The following is a 16595-nucleotide window of genomic DNA, read 5'->3' on the forward strand; positions in this document are numbered from 1 at the left end:
TTTTCTCTGGACTGAATTGTGTTTTATCCCCGTATTCTCATGGGAACGAGAACTACGCGGGCGTTGGCTAGCAGCTAATATTTAGATACATTGACCGTAATTACATCCAACATAATAATAATAATAAATGAGTAAAACTAAGATGCAAAATCGTTTAACGTCGAACAAAAGAAATATTTACAAATGGAAAATGGTAGTAAAAGGATAGTAATATGAACATATGCACGTAAACACAGCTAATATACAATTATAATTAACTAATTAACTATTTCGAAACACCAAGGTTGGTACCTATTGACTTGCTTGTAGGAAAAGGCATATAAATTAAACAAGTAAATTTATTACGTGGTTTTTATTCGTCCGGTGAACAACTATAACAATGGGTGGAAGAGTTAATGAAGACTTAATAAAAGAAAGGAGAAAATGCACGTTCGATATAAAAGAGTTGACACATATCATTGATTGCGGGGAGGAGAACACCATAAAAAGAAAACAAATAGGTTCGTTCTTTTAAAACAATTTTAGTTAACATTTTAAAGAGTTTTAGATTTAGTTACATTTTAAAGAGTTTTACATTTTAAAGAGTTTTTTAAAAACAACATTTTAGTTGACATTTTAAAGAGTCAAAGATTTAAAAATTTTGAGAATCTTCTAAGTTTGAAATTACAAGCCTAACAGTAGATAAATGAATTTAGGACTTTGTAAATTATAAACGAACAGCAGTTTTCCTTACGAGGTAAGTAATTGTTTTTCTGCCTAGATATTTTTCTTTCATTTTGCGAGGAGACCATTCCCACGCGGTGAATATTATTGTTGCCTGGTAGAGTCAGTCAGGAAGGGCAGATTCTGTTAAACAATTTTGAAGATTTTGACATTTTTACAATATTTTAACATTTAAACTTTTCATAAAATTACAATGTTTAACTTTTGACAAAGCTTTTGTTAAAATATCCGCTATCATTTCATTTGTCTGTAAATAGTCAAAACAAATAACATTTTTATATCTTAAGTCTTTCATGAAATGATACCGAACATCTATATGTTTGGTTCTTCTATGACATTCCTTAGAATTCAACAATTTTAAAGCACTTTGATTATCATTATAAAGTTTACATTCTAAGTATTTACCAATAACTTCAAACACAAACTGTCTAATGAACATAATATCTCTACAAGCATCACTCATTGCTATAAACTCAGCTTCTGTGCTCGACAATGCCACAATTTGCTGCTTTCGACTTTCCCAATTTATACAGTTATTTCCTATTTTAATTGCATATCCAGTGTAAGATTTTCTATCCCAAAATTAAATATCCCAATCAGCATCAGCATAGGATACGAGATTCATATTTTTACTACAAGTAAAAACTAAACCATGATCAATTGTGCTATGCAAATAGCGTAAGATCCTTTTAGCAGCTGTCCAATGAGCAGGAGTGTAACAATTATTAAACTGACTCATTTTACTACAACAAAATGAAATATCAGGTCGTGTACACACGCTCAAATACATAAGGCAGCCTATTAGTTCTCTATAATTAAATTCACACTGTAAATTACAATTACTGCCATTATTAGTGAATGTTTCATTAACTTGCATAGGTGTGGCAACATTTTTACAATCCTGCATATTAAAACGTATCAACAACTTTTTAATATATTCTGACTGTTTCAATATTAATATGCCTTTACTTCTGTCTCTATAAATATTCATACCCAAACAGTTTTTGACAGGTCCTAGATTCTTAATACAAAAATTATTACTTAAAATATCAATTAAATAATTTTTCTGTATGTCACAATTACTAAATATAAAGAAATCATCAACGTAAACAGCAATTATAGTCAAATTATTATCATGTCTTACATAATATACGCATGGTTCATTTTTAGTTTGAGAATAACCATGTTTAGTCAACAAATCATGAACTGTTTGGTTCCAAGCTCTACTGGCCTGTTTAAGACCATATAAACTCTTTCTTAATAAACATACTTTATTTTTATTATCACATTAAAAACCAGAAGGTTGTTCCATATATATTTTCTCTTGTAAATTACTATGTAAGAAAGCAGTTGTGACATCAATATGATCTATGTCCATATTCATCTCATTTGCTAAACTAAAAAGTATACGCATAGTTGAGTGCCTCACTACAGGCGAAAAATTTTGGTCATAGTCAACACCAGGCTTTTGATCAAACCCTCGAGCAACTAAACGTGCCTTGAATTTATCAAAGTTACCTTTTGTATCCTGTTTGACCTTGAACACCCACCTGCATTTGATCACATTATGATTATGAGATCTATCAACCAGCTTCCAAACCCCGTTTTTGATCAATGAATCATATTCATTTTTCATAGCCTGTTGCCAGTCAGCCTTGTTCTGACTTGCCATAGCATCTTCATATGATTGAGGTTCGTCCAAAACATAATTATGAGCAAAGAGAGAAAGATCTAGTTCATAATCATCATACCTTTTGGGAATGTTACCACGTGTACTCCTTACTGGTCTATTCGATTCTTCAAGACATTGCTCAGGACTCGATACACCATCAGTCAACTGATTAGGAGATAATATGGTACTCCCAGAGTCAAATGATAAAAATTGTTCATCGGCAGATGTCACTGGATCAGAATTTAAAATGCTACTTTCATTTACAACATCATCAGAGAAGGAACCAGAAGAGGAGCGACTAGTATTGGACTCTGCAATACAGGGCGCCTCTTCAACACCATCTGAAGTCACAGAAATATTTTGATTATTATCAAAATTATTAATTAATAAATTATTTTCATTATTTGAATTATTATTCCCTGCACTTTTATAACAGTTATATAAAATTGTATTATTAAAAGTTACCTTATTATTATCATTCGATAATAAATTGAACTTTAAAGATTCAATAAAATGAACATTTCTCGATTTAATAACCTTATTAGGACACTGAGGATCTATTAATCTGTAGCCTTTAGAGTCACTGCAATAACCAACAAAAATGTATTCTTTGGATTTGCTATCTAACTTGTCACGGGCACAACTAGGCACTAGAGAAAAAACTTTGCTTCCAAAAACTCTCAGATGGTCTAAGTTCACTTTGGAACCAGTCCAAATCTGTTCAGGAGTAGCACCGGGCACAGCTGCAGTGGGGGATCTATTTTTAAGATAAATAGCCGTCATGACGGCTTCACCCCAATAGCGCTTACCTAAGTTTGCCTCCAAAAGCATACATCTCGTTTTCTCCATAAGAGTCCTATTAACCCTCTCTGCAACTCCATTTTGTTGTGGGCTATATGGTATGGTGGTTTGGTAAACAATACCATTGTTAGCTAAATAAATTTCAAAATTTTTGTTACAAAATTCACCACCGCCATCTGTCCTCAAACATTTAATAGAACAATCTAATTGTTTTTCAACAAAATTTTTAAATTTTATAAAATGAAACATAACTTCATTTTTATTTTTCATTAAGTATCCACATGTCTTTCTAGAATAATCATCAGTGAATGTAAGAAGATATTTATGACCTCCCCAGATGCTTTCCGACATAGGACCACAGACATCGGAGTGTATTAACTCGAGACATCTATGAGCTCTCTTGGCCTTACCCTTGGGAAAAGAAAGCATTGCTTGCTTCCCCTTAATGCAAGACTCACAGTCTTTCAGGTTGCCAACATTGGAAAAATGTACACCATCAGCAAGCTTATCACGAAGTGCACACATACCTTTATAGCTCAAATGTCCAAGCCGTTTGTGCCATAACTCAGATGACACAGCATATGCAGCCTCCGTTGTATTGCCACCTACCATTCCGGAACACTGACGATTAACTTGTGTATTCTGTGAACAATGTTCTGTTAAACCTATCGCTGGCATGACATTCAATTTGTAAATGCCATTACAGTTATTAGCGCTGGATATGACTTGACCCTTATCATCAGAAATTTGACAAGCATTGTTATCAAATTTCACTAAATAACCATTTTCAGTTAACCTATTAACGGACAGTAAATTTGTTGATAAATATGGAACATACATTACATTACTTATCATTTTCTTAACATTATTAGGAAACATTACATAAACATTGCCAATACCATTACAACTTAATCTTTCATTATTTGCAACGGTTACCATACATTTCTTATTGATATCTAAATCTACAAACCATTGTTTATTCTTGCACATATGAGTTGTACACCCTGAATCAACTATCCAGTCTTCAGAGGAAAATGCAGCTAATACAGATGCAGCAGATGTGTCCTCTTTCTGCTTCTTTCTTTCTCTTATTAGCTTAAAGCATTTTGACTTAGTGTGTCCAGCTCGTTTACAGAAATTGCAGATTATCATTTTCTTATTAGTAGCAAAAGCTGTTTCTCCGTTCCCGTTTCCGTTCTTTTGTAATAGGTTATTATTCCTCCTGAAGTCTTCCTGTAGAAGACGGGCTCTAACGGTTTCACTAGTCAAGTTGTCTTGAAAATTCAACGCCTCAAGTCCTGACACCAACGTATCACTCCTGGGGAAGTCCACTTAGTAGTAGTTCTGCAACCTCTCTGTCATCAACAATCCTTCCTATGTCTGATAATTGTTGTACTGTTGTCATGACTGCGTCAACGTACTCAGCCATGGATTTGAACTCTGTGTAAGACATATGATGCAATTTTCTTAGTAACACTACTCGGCGAAATAGACCTTTATCCTCGAAGGTTTTCTCTAGATTGATCCAGGCTTCTTTAGCTGTTGTAACGTTGCGAATATATTGTACGCAACATGATTTAACGGCAAGACAAATTCTAGCGAGGGCTCGCTGTCCACGCGTAGGATCTTCATCCGTGCCCAAAACACAGCCCCATAGGCCCTCTAAGGTCAAGGCCATGCGCATTTGAAATTTCCAGCAATTATAGGTCGCGACGCCATCCAGTTTGTCAATCGACACACCTCCAGCAAATGTTTGCGTAGTGTGTACATTCTGTACATTTTCATCAGCCATTTTTCTTGTCCTCTAATCGTTATTAAAAATTTTCTACTCACCACGTTATCTGGGTATCATAACCTTTGTTGGGCAGAGCTTGAAGATGCGCACGAGCGATCGATGATCGTGGTGAAAGAAGTAATTGACGAAAACAAGAAATTAGTGAACAACATTTATTCAAAAATGTTTCACCAAAAAATAGTACAATAAAATTTATATGTGGATTAAAATGGATTACATTACAATATTTATATGGAGGCATCTGCACACAAGAAATTGAATTTGACAAGAAGACATTTTGTCACAGACAATTCATAGAGATAGACATTATCTATGAGTTACAACTTCATAGATAATAAATAACAATATCATGACTACAGCACATTATTGTGTTGGGGTATAGATAGATTCTGCCGAAAAAAATAGGTATATACCGGCAAGAATTTCAGCAGTTGCTCATTTAATTTTAAAATAATTTAACTTAAATTAAATTAATTTAAATTAACTTAAGTTAAATTAATTTAAATTAACTTAACAACTTAAATTCTGTCTCGTTATAGTTAACTGCATATACTATGCGCGCCCACGAATCCAACCGCGTGGAAATCCTAGACTTAGACATTTTTAACTATACACTATAAGTATAAACCTTCCTCTTGGATCATTCTTCTGTTAAAAACCGCGTTAAAACCGGTTACATAGTTTAAAAGATCTAATAGTACAGACGGCGGGAAGCGCTTTATACTGTGTTTAGATAATAAATTATTATTATCATTCTGTTAGTGGCATTGGGCGGAACTTATAGCTAGTAGATGGATGTTGAGGTTGAGGTGTTGGAATGGCAATCCCTCATCAGATGGACCCCTCATCAGTCATCAGAGCGAGTCGCAAGAGGCCAGCGCCTCTAGCCGTGTTCGATTCTGTTTCTACAAACGCTAATGCTTTGATACCGATCGATAGGTTGATCACGTGACCTATCGATAACGAATATCATCACCATACATTTTTTAGTTTTAAAGAGTTAGCGGTTGTAGAAAGAGAATAGTTCTTTTGTAATTCTTAGCTACAGGTCCAGGGCCATTTGGAAGTCCATGCAAAAGGCTAATGTCCTGCAGTGGACGTCCATAGGCTGATATGATGATACATACAAGTACGTGGCACTTTCATAACAAACTAAACCGCAGTAACTCAATATTTACATATATATTAATATTAACCAGTATTGTCAGTTAATGTGTCCAATATGAAATTCAAATATGAAAGGTTTCCGGCCAATCGGTCATCTACTTTAACCTTTAATTCATTATAATACTTGTAAAGTATATACCTAATTCTTTTTTGCGAGATCTTCATAGACTAATGCCACAGAAAACATACAAGTACTAATGCGATGACTGTGAAGATTAGTATTCAAATATTATAATTTTTCACGAACTCTACGCTTTGTGTGCAAAATATGTGTACCTATTATAGTTTTTAAATTATGTAACCAAGTTTTTTTTTTCAGATAATTATATTTTAAACATTAAAGAATTGTGGGACGACGTGCCTGAAGAATATTTGAGTCACAAAGAAAGATATGAGAACGCAATAAAAAAAGCTTTTATAGTACTAAAAGTTCTTCGTCAGTTGCACACAGGCAATATACAGATCACTGATCACAGGACGTAAGTAGTTTTATAGAAGAATAGATAGATAGAAGCTTGGCGCAATTCTGCATGATTTGAGTCAAATGATATAAATTAACTAACTCAGCTCTAGTCCTGATAGAAAAAATGGTTATGACTGGACTATTACTTTGAGTCAAACAATAAAGATACATACAAAGTCCTACCGCAGTTCTGTAAAAACTAAAAATCCTTCTTACATTTGTATCTACGTAAGCCCTGATGCCCATTTTGGCAACCTTTGTCGATTCTAAAATGTTGTAATATATACATATAATTAAAAACAATACACTGATGATGATGGTAAAACTGAATCAAAATTCGTCGCGCTTAGAGAAACTGGGTAAACATAAAGAGTCGCTATTTGCTTTTATATGTATATGAGATTTTACGGATTGACTTTATTTTCTTGTTACTACATGTCTATGTATTAATTTGCAGGCCAACAAATGTATATTCGATCCAAGATGGGATATTCCGCAATGTCAATCCGCTTCTTATACATATCGGGCTGTTTTGGTCCACCATTGCCGCTCAGGCCTCAACCGAGCAGCAGGCCGAGTGGTTGCAGCCTGACTCCAGTATGATTGGCACTTACGTTCAGGTAGTTCTTTAGATATACTATTTTCACTATAGAATAAGGCTTTTTCTGTCAAAGCTAATTCAGATAAAAATAAAGTTTAAAAACTATAACCCGAGTATGTAAAAAGGGGTCTAAAAAGAACGAAACAAGAAAATATTTCAGATTGAAACAGATAAATGCATAGGAACAAAAATGGTCATGGTAGAGCCGTGGTCAAAGTCGAAGTAGTCAAAAATTATGAAATTCATACTAGCGTATTCTAAGAGCGTGGTTATACGTAACTTTCAATGCTAATCCATATTCAAAGACTCTTTTCGCTTGAGGCGAGTTTTAAATTTTTTTGGTATTAAGTCAAAGTAGTCGAAAAGTCAAAAATTATGAAAATCAAACTAGCGTATTCTGAGAGCGCGGTTATACGTAACTTTCAATGCTAAACCATATTCAAAGATTCTTTTCATACATAAAAAAATATATACGTATCGAATTGATAATCGTTTTTTCGTCGGTTGAAACATAAATGCTAGCTCACCTATCTAGCTAACTAGCTATTTAAATCTGATGATTCAAATAATTACTGATAATGCTTGCAAGCCTTTACTGCTTTCTTAATTTTATAAAGAATGTCGTTTTCTTGTAGACTGAACTGGGTCACGGTTCGTTTATCAGAGGCATAGAAACAACAGCAACGTACGACTCAACAACGGATGAGTTTATACTACATACTCCTAGACTAAGTGCCTACAAATGGTGGCCTGGTGGTTGTAAGTTGACTTTTACTTCATCATTTATTATTTTTTTCTGATCTATCTCATTTGAGTTCCATCATTTAATACTTAAATGATAACGGGTGGAATAAGATTTTGTAAAAAAACATACATACAGCCGAACGTAGAACCTCCTCCTTTTTGGAAGTCGGTTAAAAAAAGAACATACAAATTAGAATAATTAGTAATTGTCCACGCGCTTCTGATTTGGATACAGAATCTGAAATTCGACTAATCACAGCTTCAAGACTCTTAATTTCATGATATATAAGGGCTAAGCCTCTCTCCGTACAAAAGACGGGTTGGAACTTAAATCTGCTACGCTTCACTAATGTGGATTGGCTTGGTGGTAGCTTCGAGTGATAATGACAGGATTCGAACCCAGTACCACGATATCCAAAGCTCAAGACAAATTCAATCACAATTATTTTTTTCATTTTCCGAGTTTCATGATAATGAAACTTTAACGATGTTCTTTGATGAGATTGGTGTAATAATATATATTTTCAGTGGGAAACACTGCAAATGCCTGCCTGGTAATGGCCCAGTTGTATATAAACGGAACGTGCCATGGTTTGCATATATTCTTAGCGCAGATCAGAGATTTTGATACTCACAAACCTCTGCCCGGCATCAAAGTTGGCGAAATTGGACCTAAAATGGGTTTTAACACTGCTGACAATGGCTTTCTGGGTTTTGACAATCATAGAATACCTAGGACGAATATGCTGATGAAAAATGTTCAAGTTTTGAGAGTAAGTACTGAGACGTACAGTCCCTTAAAAACAATTATCTTAATGGCATAAATTACACAGGTTATACAGTAGTTTACAAAAGGCTTATCCTAATGGCCTACTACCTCTGTCTTTCCTGATATTAAAGGGAATTTGGAGTTAGTTTCCATCATGCAGCACCAATGCATGTTAGCGGGCTTTATGGTGAGCCCATAATATTTGAATTTGTTATGATCACTATGAGAGAATGACGGGGAAACTTAACATGTCGACGTCGTCCACTTCCCAACTTCGAGTTGTTACTTAAAATGTTTTGGTAAAAAGAAAAACTTACAGTGCAATATTTTCGAAGAGTTTCTGTCAGTGGCAGACTAAAAGCTGAAAGCTAAATGAAACTTGATTAGTCCTCCCATCCCCTTTAGGAAGTTGACGTAATTTTACAAGTTAACGGTTCGTCCGCTTGTGGCTCTCTTTATGCTGAAGATTTTTGGTGTAACTGCTTACAGGACGGTACATACGTGAAGCCTAAACACGACAAGCTGACTTATGGCTCAATGTTGCTTACACGAGTAACACTCATATCTGATCTGGCGTACCAACTGTCCAAAGCTGCCACGATTGCTGTCCGCTATTCCGCTGTCAGACGTCAGTCCCCGATTAAATCCAAGTAAGTAGATATCTATTACTTTAAAAGAGTAATTCACAGAATTAATAAAATGGGTACATTATGATTTAAAATTACATCCAACAAATCAACCAGATTTTTCGTACTTTTAGAAGCAGTAGTTGTTTTCATCTCATCAACTCGGTTGGTTTTCTTAAGCAGGGGCCTAATTGTCTAACGGAGTTCATTGATCGTAAAGTTCATACGATCGGCTACGATCAACGATCAATCGTAACTTTACATTAAATAAAATAAATAAATAAAAAAAAATAAAAAAGCCTTTTATTATTTCCCATTTACATAAGGTATAAGGTACAATAATTATTCTAATAATTTTTAAACAGAACAAAGTAGGTAACACTTTTATACTTAGTACATTTGTAACTTTACATTGGTATTGTCTAATTAAGTTCATTATATGAAGACCGGATGGTGAACGATGAACTGAAATTATTCATGAAGATTGCGTATTGTTTATGCAAAACGATAGTGAAACTTATATTTATAATATTATCAAATTTACGTCAAACTCCAAAATAATGCATATATTTTAAAAAAGTTTTCATTATTTTATTTAAAACATTAAAGAAGCATTTCAACTGTCAAATTCAATCGTTTGCGTTAGACAATTAGGCCGCAGGTTCTTGAGGTTGTTTAAATTCTACTTTATTTCTCATTAAGAGTATAAAGTTGAACTTTGTACACCCGGTTTGGAGCTACAAAAAAAAAACCATTCCGATCTAGTGAGGATAAGAATAAAAACACCAGAAAATTACCATAACGGTGAATCATTTGTATGGGTTTAACATAAGGAAAAACTTTTTGATCCATTTTTGTTAACGTATACGTATACATTACGAAACACTATCTCCACACTTATTTCTGCCAGGCATGGCAGTAATAGATAGTGCTGCCGTGTTATTGTAGCAATATGTGTTTTTCGCTTAAATTTTGAATATTTATCTTCGTCTGTAGTCATCATTGCTCCTAATTTGTTATATATGACTACGTACAGGATTACTACGTAGTAATTTTACGTATTGTTTTTAGGGTAAGATAAGAATACGTTGGTGGCAAATGATATTTTTTATGTTTCTAAACTGTTTTTCAGTGAGCCTGAACGTCAAATATTGGACTTTGTGAGCCAACAGCACAAACTTTTCATAACGATCGCATCGAGCCATGTATACAGAGTGGTCGGATTGTGGATGTGGAACTCACACAAGAGAGTCACTGCTGACATTCACGAGGGAAATATGGGACAACTTCCTGAGGCAAGTTTCGTTGTTTAAAATTTTGAATTTGCGGCGTAACTATACCATCTGTGGCACGTGACGAATTCATTGGATGAGGCCTGAAAAATCGTTAAGTTTTTCTTAAATGTTAGATTGATTTGGAGCTAATAGACTCGCGGGCCATGGGCCATTCGAGACATTATAACGCTGCAATATTTTAAAATATTGTATTTCATCATCATCCGATGGACTCCACTGCTAAGCATAGGTTTCTTGTAAGGACTTCCAAACACCACGATCTCGAGCCGCATGCATCCCAAGGCGCTTTATGGCATCGGTCTACCTAGTTGGTGGCGGAGTAGCCATTCCAGCACCTTGTAACCTTAACGTCCAATGCCTTAAATTGGCTGCTCAAAGTGAATGTTACTGTTTCTTCACATTTTTAAATCGACCATAAGATACTCTGAGCATAGCTCGCTCCATCACCTGTCGAGTTTTGTTCTTGAGGCCCATAGTTAGCGACCAAGTCTCGAATCCGTACGTCATCAGACACCGAGGATGTTTGCTTCTCCAACTAGTCGGAAATATTGGTAGTTATTTGTTTTACTTCATTCAATGTCAAGTTAGCTCTTGACTGCATTCTACATGATGTTAAGTGACGATGCACTCTAAGATGGAAGCGGGCTTACTTGATAAAGGTACACGTTTATTCTACCCATACCTCTGGTTCCGGAGCACTAAATCACTTGGCGGTGCACCTTTGCCGGTAGGATGATAGCTACCCATGGCTGATGCCTACTACCAGGCCAGACTTGAGCCAATTTGAGAAAGTTATACAACCCTAAACTGAGCCTACCTGAGAATAGGATCTCTATGTTGAGAAGTGTGCGCTAGAGAGGTTGGCGTAGTATGATAAAAAGAAGCATAATGTTCCCAGCTCCACGCCCTCGCCTGCTGTTTGAAAGCCATCAGCAGTCGCGACGCCTCTGCTCTGGTGGAGCAGTGTCGGCTGGCGTGCGGCGGGCACGGCTACATGATGGCGTCCAACCTGCCGCAGATCTACGCCTACACCACAGCCGCCGTGACCTATGAGGGGGAATACACTGTGTTACTGCTGCAGACTGCTAGGTGCATCATTATGATCATACCAAATTTAAGTACTACAGGTCCAAGCCTCCCTCCTTACAGGATAGGTGATTAGACCCACAACGCCGATTGGTAGGGTTGAAGTGATAATGTTAATTCTTTGACAACCCATCAGATGTTAATGATAGTGACCGGGACCGACGTCTTAACGCACTCTCCGTGGCACGGAGATGTAATACAATCAACTTCCTAACTCCTAGCTGTGAAAAACTCAGTAGAGATTAGGTATTTAGAAAATATAACGTCCTGAAATGATGCTAGCTATCAAAAACAAGACAAGAATATTGTATACAGTATTACCAAGTGCGACAGAGAGCTTAAAATGTGGGTTAACATCAGGTCAAGTCTAATGTTTGATACAACGATCAATATTTATTGCAAATGATAATGACCGAGATGTACGAGTATGTACTGGATATTTGCGGGGTTGTAAAACCACATACTTCCCAATTTCGGGTTGCCATAGAATTGTTTAAAGAAGGTAAATCTGGAAAGAAGAAGAAGATAAACTCACTGGAGTCTTTGAAATTCTTTAGATAGTAAATCATTTTACTGGTTTTAGGTATTTGGTAAAGTTTTGGAGACTTGCTGCAGAACACAAGCCACTGCCTCAGAATTTTGCTTATTTTGAGGACTATATTAAGAAGAATTTTGAACAGTGGCGGAATTCACCAGAAGGCATCATTGAAGGCTTCAAAGCCATCGTTGCTGGGTAAGAAGAATAAAGTAAACGAATCAAACTATTGACTATAATAAGTATGTTAAGTGATCATCATTATCAGACGATTGTCGTTCAACCGAACGTCAGTCTTGCACCGTCTGCATCCAGTGGACTTCGTGCAACCGATTTTATATCATTATTTTCACCGGGTTGACCAATTGCGCTTTCTGGTTCGGAAAGAAATCTAAAACTATTAAAACTATTTTGTTCTATTTTATTAAAAGGTAAACAAATTTAATTTTACAATGTTTTGCATTCCTTCAGGAAAACAAAGGCAGCCTACGACACTCTTCAATGCAATCTAAGAAACGGCAGGGAATTCGAAGAAGCTTGGAACATGGCGTCTGTGCAACTAACCAATGCTAGTGAGGTAAATAAAATGGTCTAATTAAAAATAAAACAATTTAATAAATAAGAAGATGAGTTCGTTGTCAGAAAATTTAATATCTTGCTTAAAATGGATTAATAATGGCTCTTTTAGCCAATTACAGAAGATTTAAAAACAAATATATCGATAAGTACTACAGTATACTTATTTGTATAATTTTGGTCTTTGATTACAGGCGTATGCTCGATCTCTTTTATGTGAAGTATTTTGGAAAGAAACCGTGCAATTGTCTACTAAGGTGTCCAAGAGTTTAGCTATCGTGTTGGAACAGCTGGCCGAGTTGTATTTGATGTATTGGGCTCTAGAGAAACATGGCGATTTGTTGTTGGTGAGTTTTCTAACTTATTGACACCTGAAAAGCATATTTTACATGCATTTCTGAGTATTTAACGAAAATTTTACGGATGATGCAGAAATGTGTATGTATGTATAATGTGGGATTGCAGAACGAATTCGTCCGTAACTATCTTTACGAGTTCGAGAGTTTTTTACTTGGTAAGATATTTCCTCTATTTTCCAGCGCAATTTTTAAAGGATATTTGTCACAATAATTTAAATATGACCAACATTCCCTTCCAATTGATTGGAAGAATTTGTTAGCTGACGGGGATCACACTCACGACCACTCACGGTTAAGTTAGTCTTACTTGTATAATGGACCCTTTGATTGTTATTATTTATAACGTCATTGACGTACTTATATACTATCAAAGAATTGTCCGAAGCCTGCGACAGCCAGACATACTTCATTTTATGAAAGCTGAAAGTTCGTCCTCTACCATACCATACGCTCCTACCATAGGTAGGTAAGTATGGAAGTCATTAGGCTAGTTGACGCTTTTTTTTAATGGTCTTAATTAGTTCATTATCGTTCTACTAGATTGAATTTTCTTCCATATTTTTTTGAGACGTGATTACATGAAAATTTTAGTTTTTAAATATATTTTTGACAATACGACCCAAACGCCTGTCGGCCATGATGATCTATTTTTCTTATATTAAGTTTTTTTAAGAAATCCTTAACTTTTATTTATTAATATCGATATATATCGGGACCCTTAGAGCGGGGGCACAGTAAAGATATACTATCCCACTAATACTAGTATTATAAACGCAAAAGTTTGTATGGATGTTTGGATGTATTTTTGGATGTCTGTTAACGCCGCTACTACTGAAGCAATTTAGCTGAAATTTAGAATGGAAATATATTTTACTCTGGATTAACACATAGGCTACTTAATATCCCGAAAAAATCCATGGTTTCCCGAGATTTGCGAAAACTGATGATTTTAATGATATGACTGTTTGTTACTCTTTCACGCATCGATTACCTACTCCGAACCGAATTAGTTGAAATTTTGTATTAAGATATTATAGCCTGGATTAACACATAGACTACTTTTTATTCCAGAAAAATCCATGGTTCCTGAGGGATTTGTAAAAAACTAATTACCACGCGGACGAAGTCGCGGGCGTCCGCTAGTTGTTTATATTAAGTAGTACCTTATTGTGGAGTTTGGACTGTGGTGGCTTTTTGAGGTGTCAAGGATCCAAACCGAATCCAAATGAAGTATCTATCGCAGGCTCTTGGTAGTTTACTTTGGTTCTACATTTTCAGTACTCCACAATTTCAAGAAACGACATAGAAGCACTTCAAAGTCGTTACGAGGAGTTGCTCGCATTAATTAGACCCAATGCAGTTGGGCTTGTCGACGCATTCGATATTAGAGATGAGGTAAGTAATCATCATCATCATCATCATATCAGCCGATGGACGTTCACTGCAGGACATAGGCCTTTTGTAGGGACTTCCAAACATCACGATATTGAGCCAGCGAATCCCTGCGACTCGCTTGATGTCGTCAGTCCACCTGGTGGGGGGTCGGCCAACACTGCGCTTACTAATACGGGGTCGCCATTCCAGCTATGTAGGTAAGTATTAAGAGGTTTTAAATACCCGACGTAAGAGGAGTTATTATAAGTTTGAAGTACACAGACATACACACAAACACAAATTGTAAATCAATAAAAAAACACACTGTCGTAGATCTAAGCGAATGGAACGATCATGCTGCGGTTTATATTATTTGTACGCTGACGTGATAAAGATGATTCTTAGCTACATTCAGATGGTTCTTAGCTAGACACGGGAGAAATTGCAAAGTCTACAACACCGATACAACGTCGCCTGTCTATCGGTTTTTACCGGATATACTTTGGAGAGTGTGCACAGGAACTTTACGATCTAGTTCCTACGTCCCCATTTTGCCACAGAACAGCGAGACGCCGTGAGAAATGGCATCCTTTTGTTGTCGACGTCCAGTCAACCCCCACGAAATGTTTTGCGTCAATGTTCCTAATTAAAACTGCTAAGATTATGCCCTCTGCCTCCGATTCTGACCCACACCCTGTGGGTTCGAATCCGATCCGGGGCATGCACCTCCAACTTTTCAGTTGTGTGCATTTTAAGAAATTAAATATTACGTGTCTCAAACGGTGAAGGAAAAACATCGTGAGGAAACCTGCAGAATTTTCTTAATTACCAGAGAATTTTCTTAATTCTCTGCGGGTGTGAAGTCTGCCAATCCGCATTGGGCCAGCGTGGTGGACTATTGGCCTAACCCTTCTCATTCTGAGAGAAGACTCGAGCTCAGCAGTGAGCCTAATATAGGTTGATAATGATTGTTAAGGTAAAAAAACAACCTCCCCGTCCCTGTGTTTTCTTTTGCGTTTGCCAATTACAGGCACTACTGGCCAATGTTCTGATGAATTCATCGACACCAAATAGATTCATATATCTATCTACGGTAATGCAGGCATTATGTGGTAACTATTATGATTTAACACTTCTGACACGAAGTCATTAAGTATTGTACATGGAAATATAATTAAATAATGCAATAAATAAAAAATATTTAAATTATAGATTATTTGATTACTTACACGTTTCAGATTAGATTACCACAATCGTACGTCATGCCTCAAGTTTACTACTATCATATGTCAAGTCGAAAACAAATTATTTATAAATCCAACATAAATATTATAAGGCATGTTTTTTTACTAAGCTACGACTTAACTTTTGACCCAAGGCTTTACCAAATTGGGTACATACAATGCAAAAATTTAATAATTACTGCTACTGCAATGTCTAATTATGGGTGCATACGATGGAAAAATGTAATAGTTACAGGTGCCAGGACTATGTCTAATTGTCAGGGAATACTACGATGGAATAAAGTAATGATTATAGGTGCTCTGTCTAATTTTGGGTGCATATACGATAGATAAATGTAATTGTTACAGCTCTAGGTGCATACGATGGTATATTAAGTCGTTTAAAAAGCAGGTAATGATTTTTGGTGCTATGTCTAATTCGGGGTGCAATGTAAGTTCTGGGTGTATATGATAGTAAGAATACATTTATTATAGGTGCTGTGTTCAACTCTGGGTGCATACGACGGGAGAGTGTATGAGCGGATGATGGAAGAAGCGTCAAAGAGTCCCCTCAACGAAGACGTGGTCAACGAGAGCTTCCACAAATATATACGGCCTGTTACCATGAAGAATAAATTGTAACCATTTCACGAGATAAATTTTTCGTAATAAAAAGCTGATAAAAATCGAGATAACCAGAATGCTGTTTTTATATTGCTAATTATCGGACGCCCGCGATTTCGTTTGCGTAAAATCCTGGTTACCCCAAATCCAGAGGGAACCATG

At 36.0% G+C, this 16595-nt stretch overlaps 1 protein-coding gene across 4 annotated transcripts; it reads left to right on the top strand.

Annotated features, from left to right (window-relative positions):
* Positions 1–63: 63 nt before the first annotated feature.
* LOC112051253 (probable peroxisomal acyl-coenzyme A oxidase 1) lies at positions 64–16510 on the top strand. Of its 4 annotated transcripts, none has more exons than XM_052882787.1 (13): positions 64–500; positions 6478–6637; positions 7079–7241; positions 7858–7981; positions 8495–8739; positions 9225–9385; positions 10494–10656; positions 11555–11745; positions 12326–12475; positions 12749–12854; positions 13048–13200; positions 14491–14607; positions 16305–16510. In XM_052882787.1, the coding sequence occupies exons 1-13, from the start codon at positions 380–382 to the stop codon at positions 16449–16451; spliced, it is 2001 nt and encodes a 666-aa protein (XP_052738747.1). In that variant the 5' UTR covers positions 64–379; the 3' UTR covers positions 16452–16510. The 4 variants fall into 4 exon arrangements, with proteins under 4 accessions (XP_052738747.1, XP_023945588.2, XP_052738757.1 ...); XM_052882789.1 differs by lacking the exon at positions 64–500 and adding an exon at positions 5716–6120; XM_024089820.2 differs by lacking the exon at positions 13048–13200.
* Positions 16511–16595: the final 85 nt, after the last annotated feature.

This window comes from Bicyclus anynana, chromosome 1 (assembly GCF_947172395.1).
Source record: "Bicyclus anynana chromosome 1, ilBicAnyn1.1, whole genome shotgun sequence".
Classification (NCBI taxonomy): Eukaryota; Metazoa; Arthropoda; class Insecta; order Lepidoptera; family Nymphalidae; genus Bicyclus; species Bicyclus anynana.

What these genes read in the sequence shown, in the direction of transcription:
- LOC112051253 (XM_052882787.1), top strand. Translation starts at nt 380, where the DNA reads ATGGGTGGAAGAGTTAATGAAGACTTAATAAAAGAAAGGAGAAAATGC. An exon ending in CATAAAAAGAAAACAAATAG is followed by an intron (nt 501 to 6,477) that starts GTTCGTTCTTTT and finishes TTTTTTTTTCAG; the next exon opens with ATAATTATATTTTAAACATT. An exon ending in TTACTGCTGCAGACTGCTAG is followed by an intron (nt 11,746 to 12,325) that starts GTGCATCATTAT and finishes TACTGGTTTTAG; the next exon opens with GTATTTGGTAAAGTTTTGGA.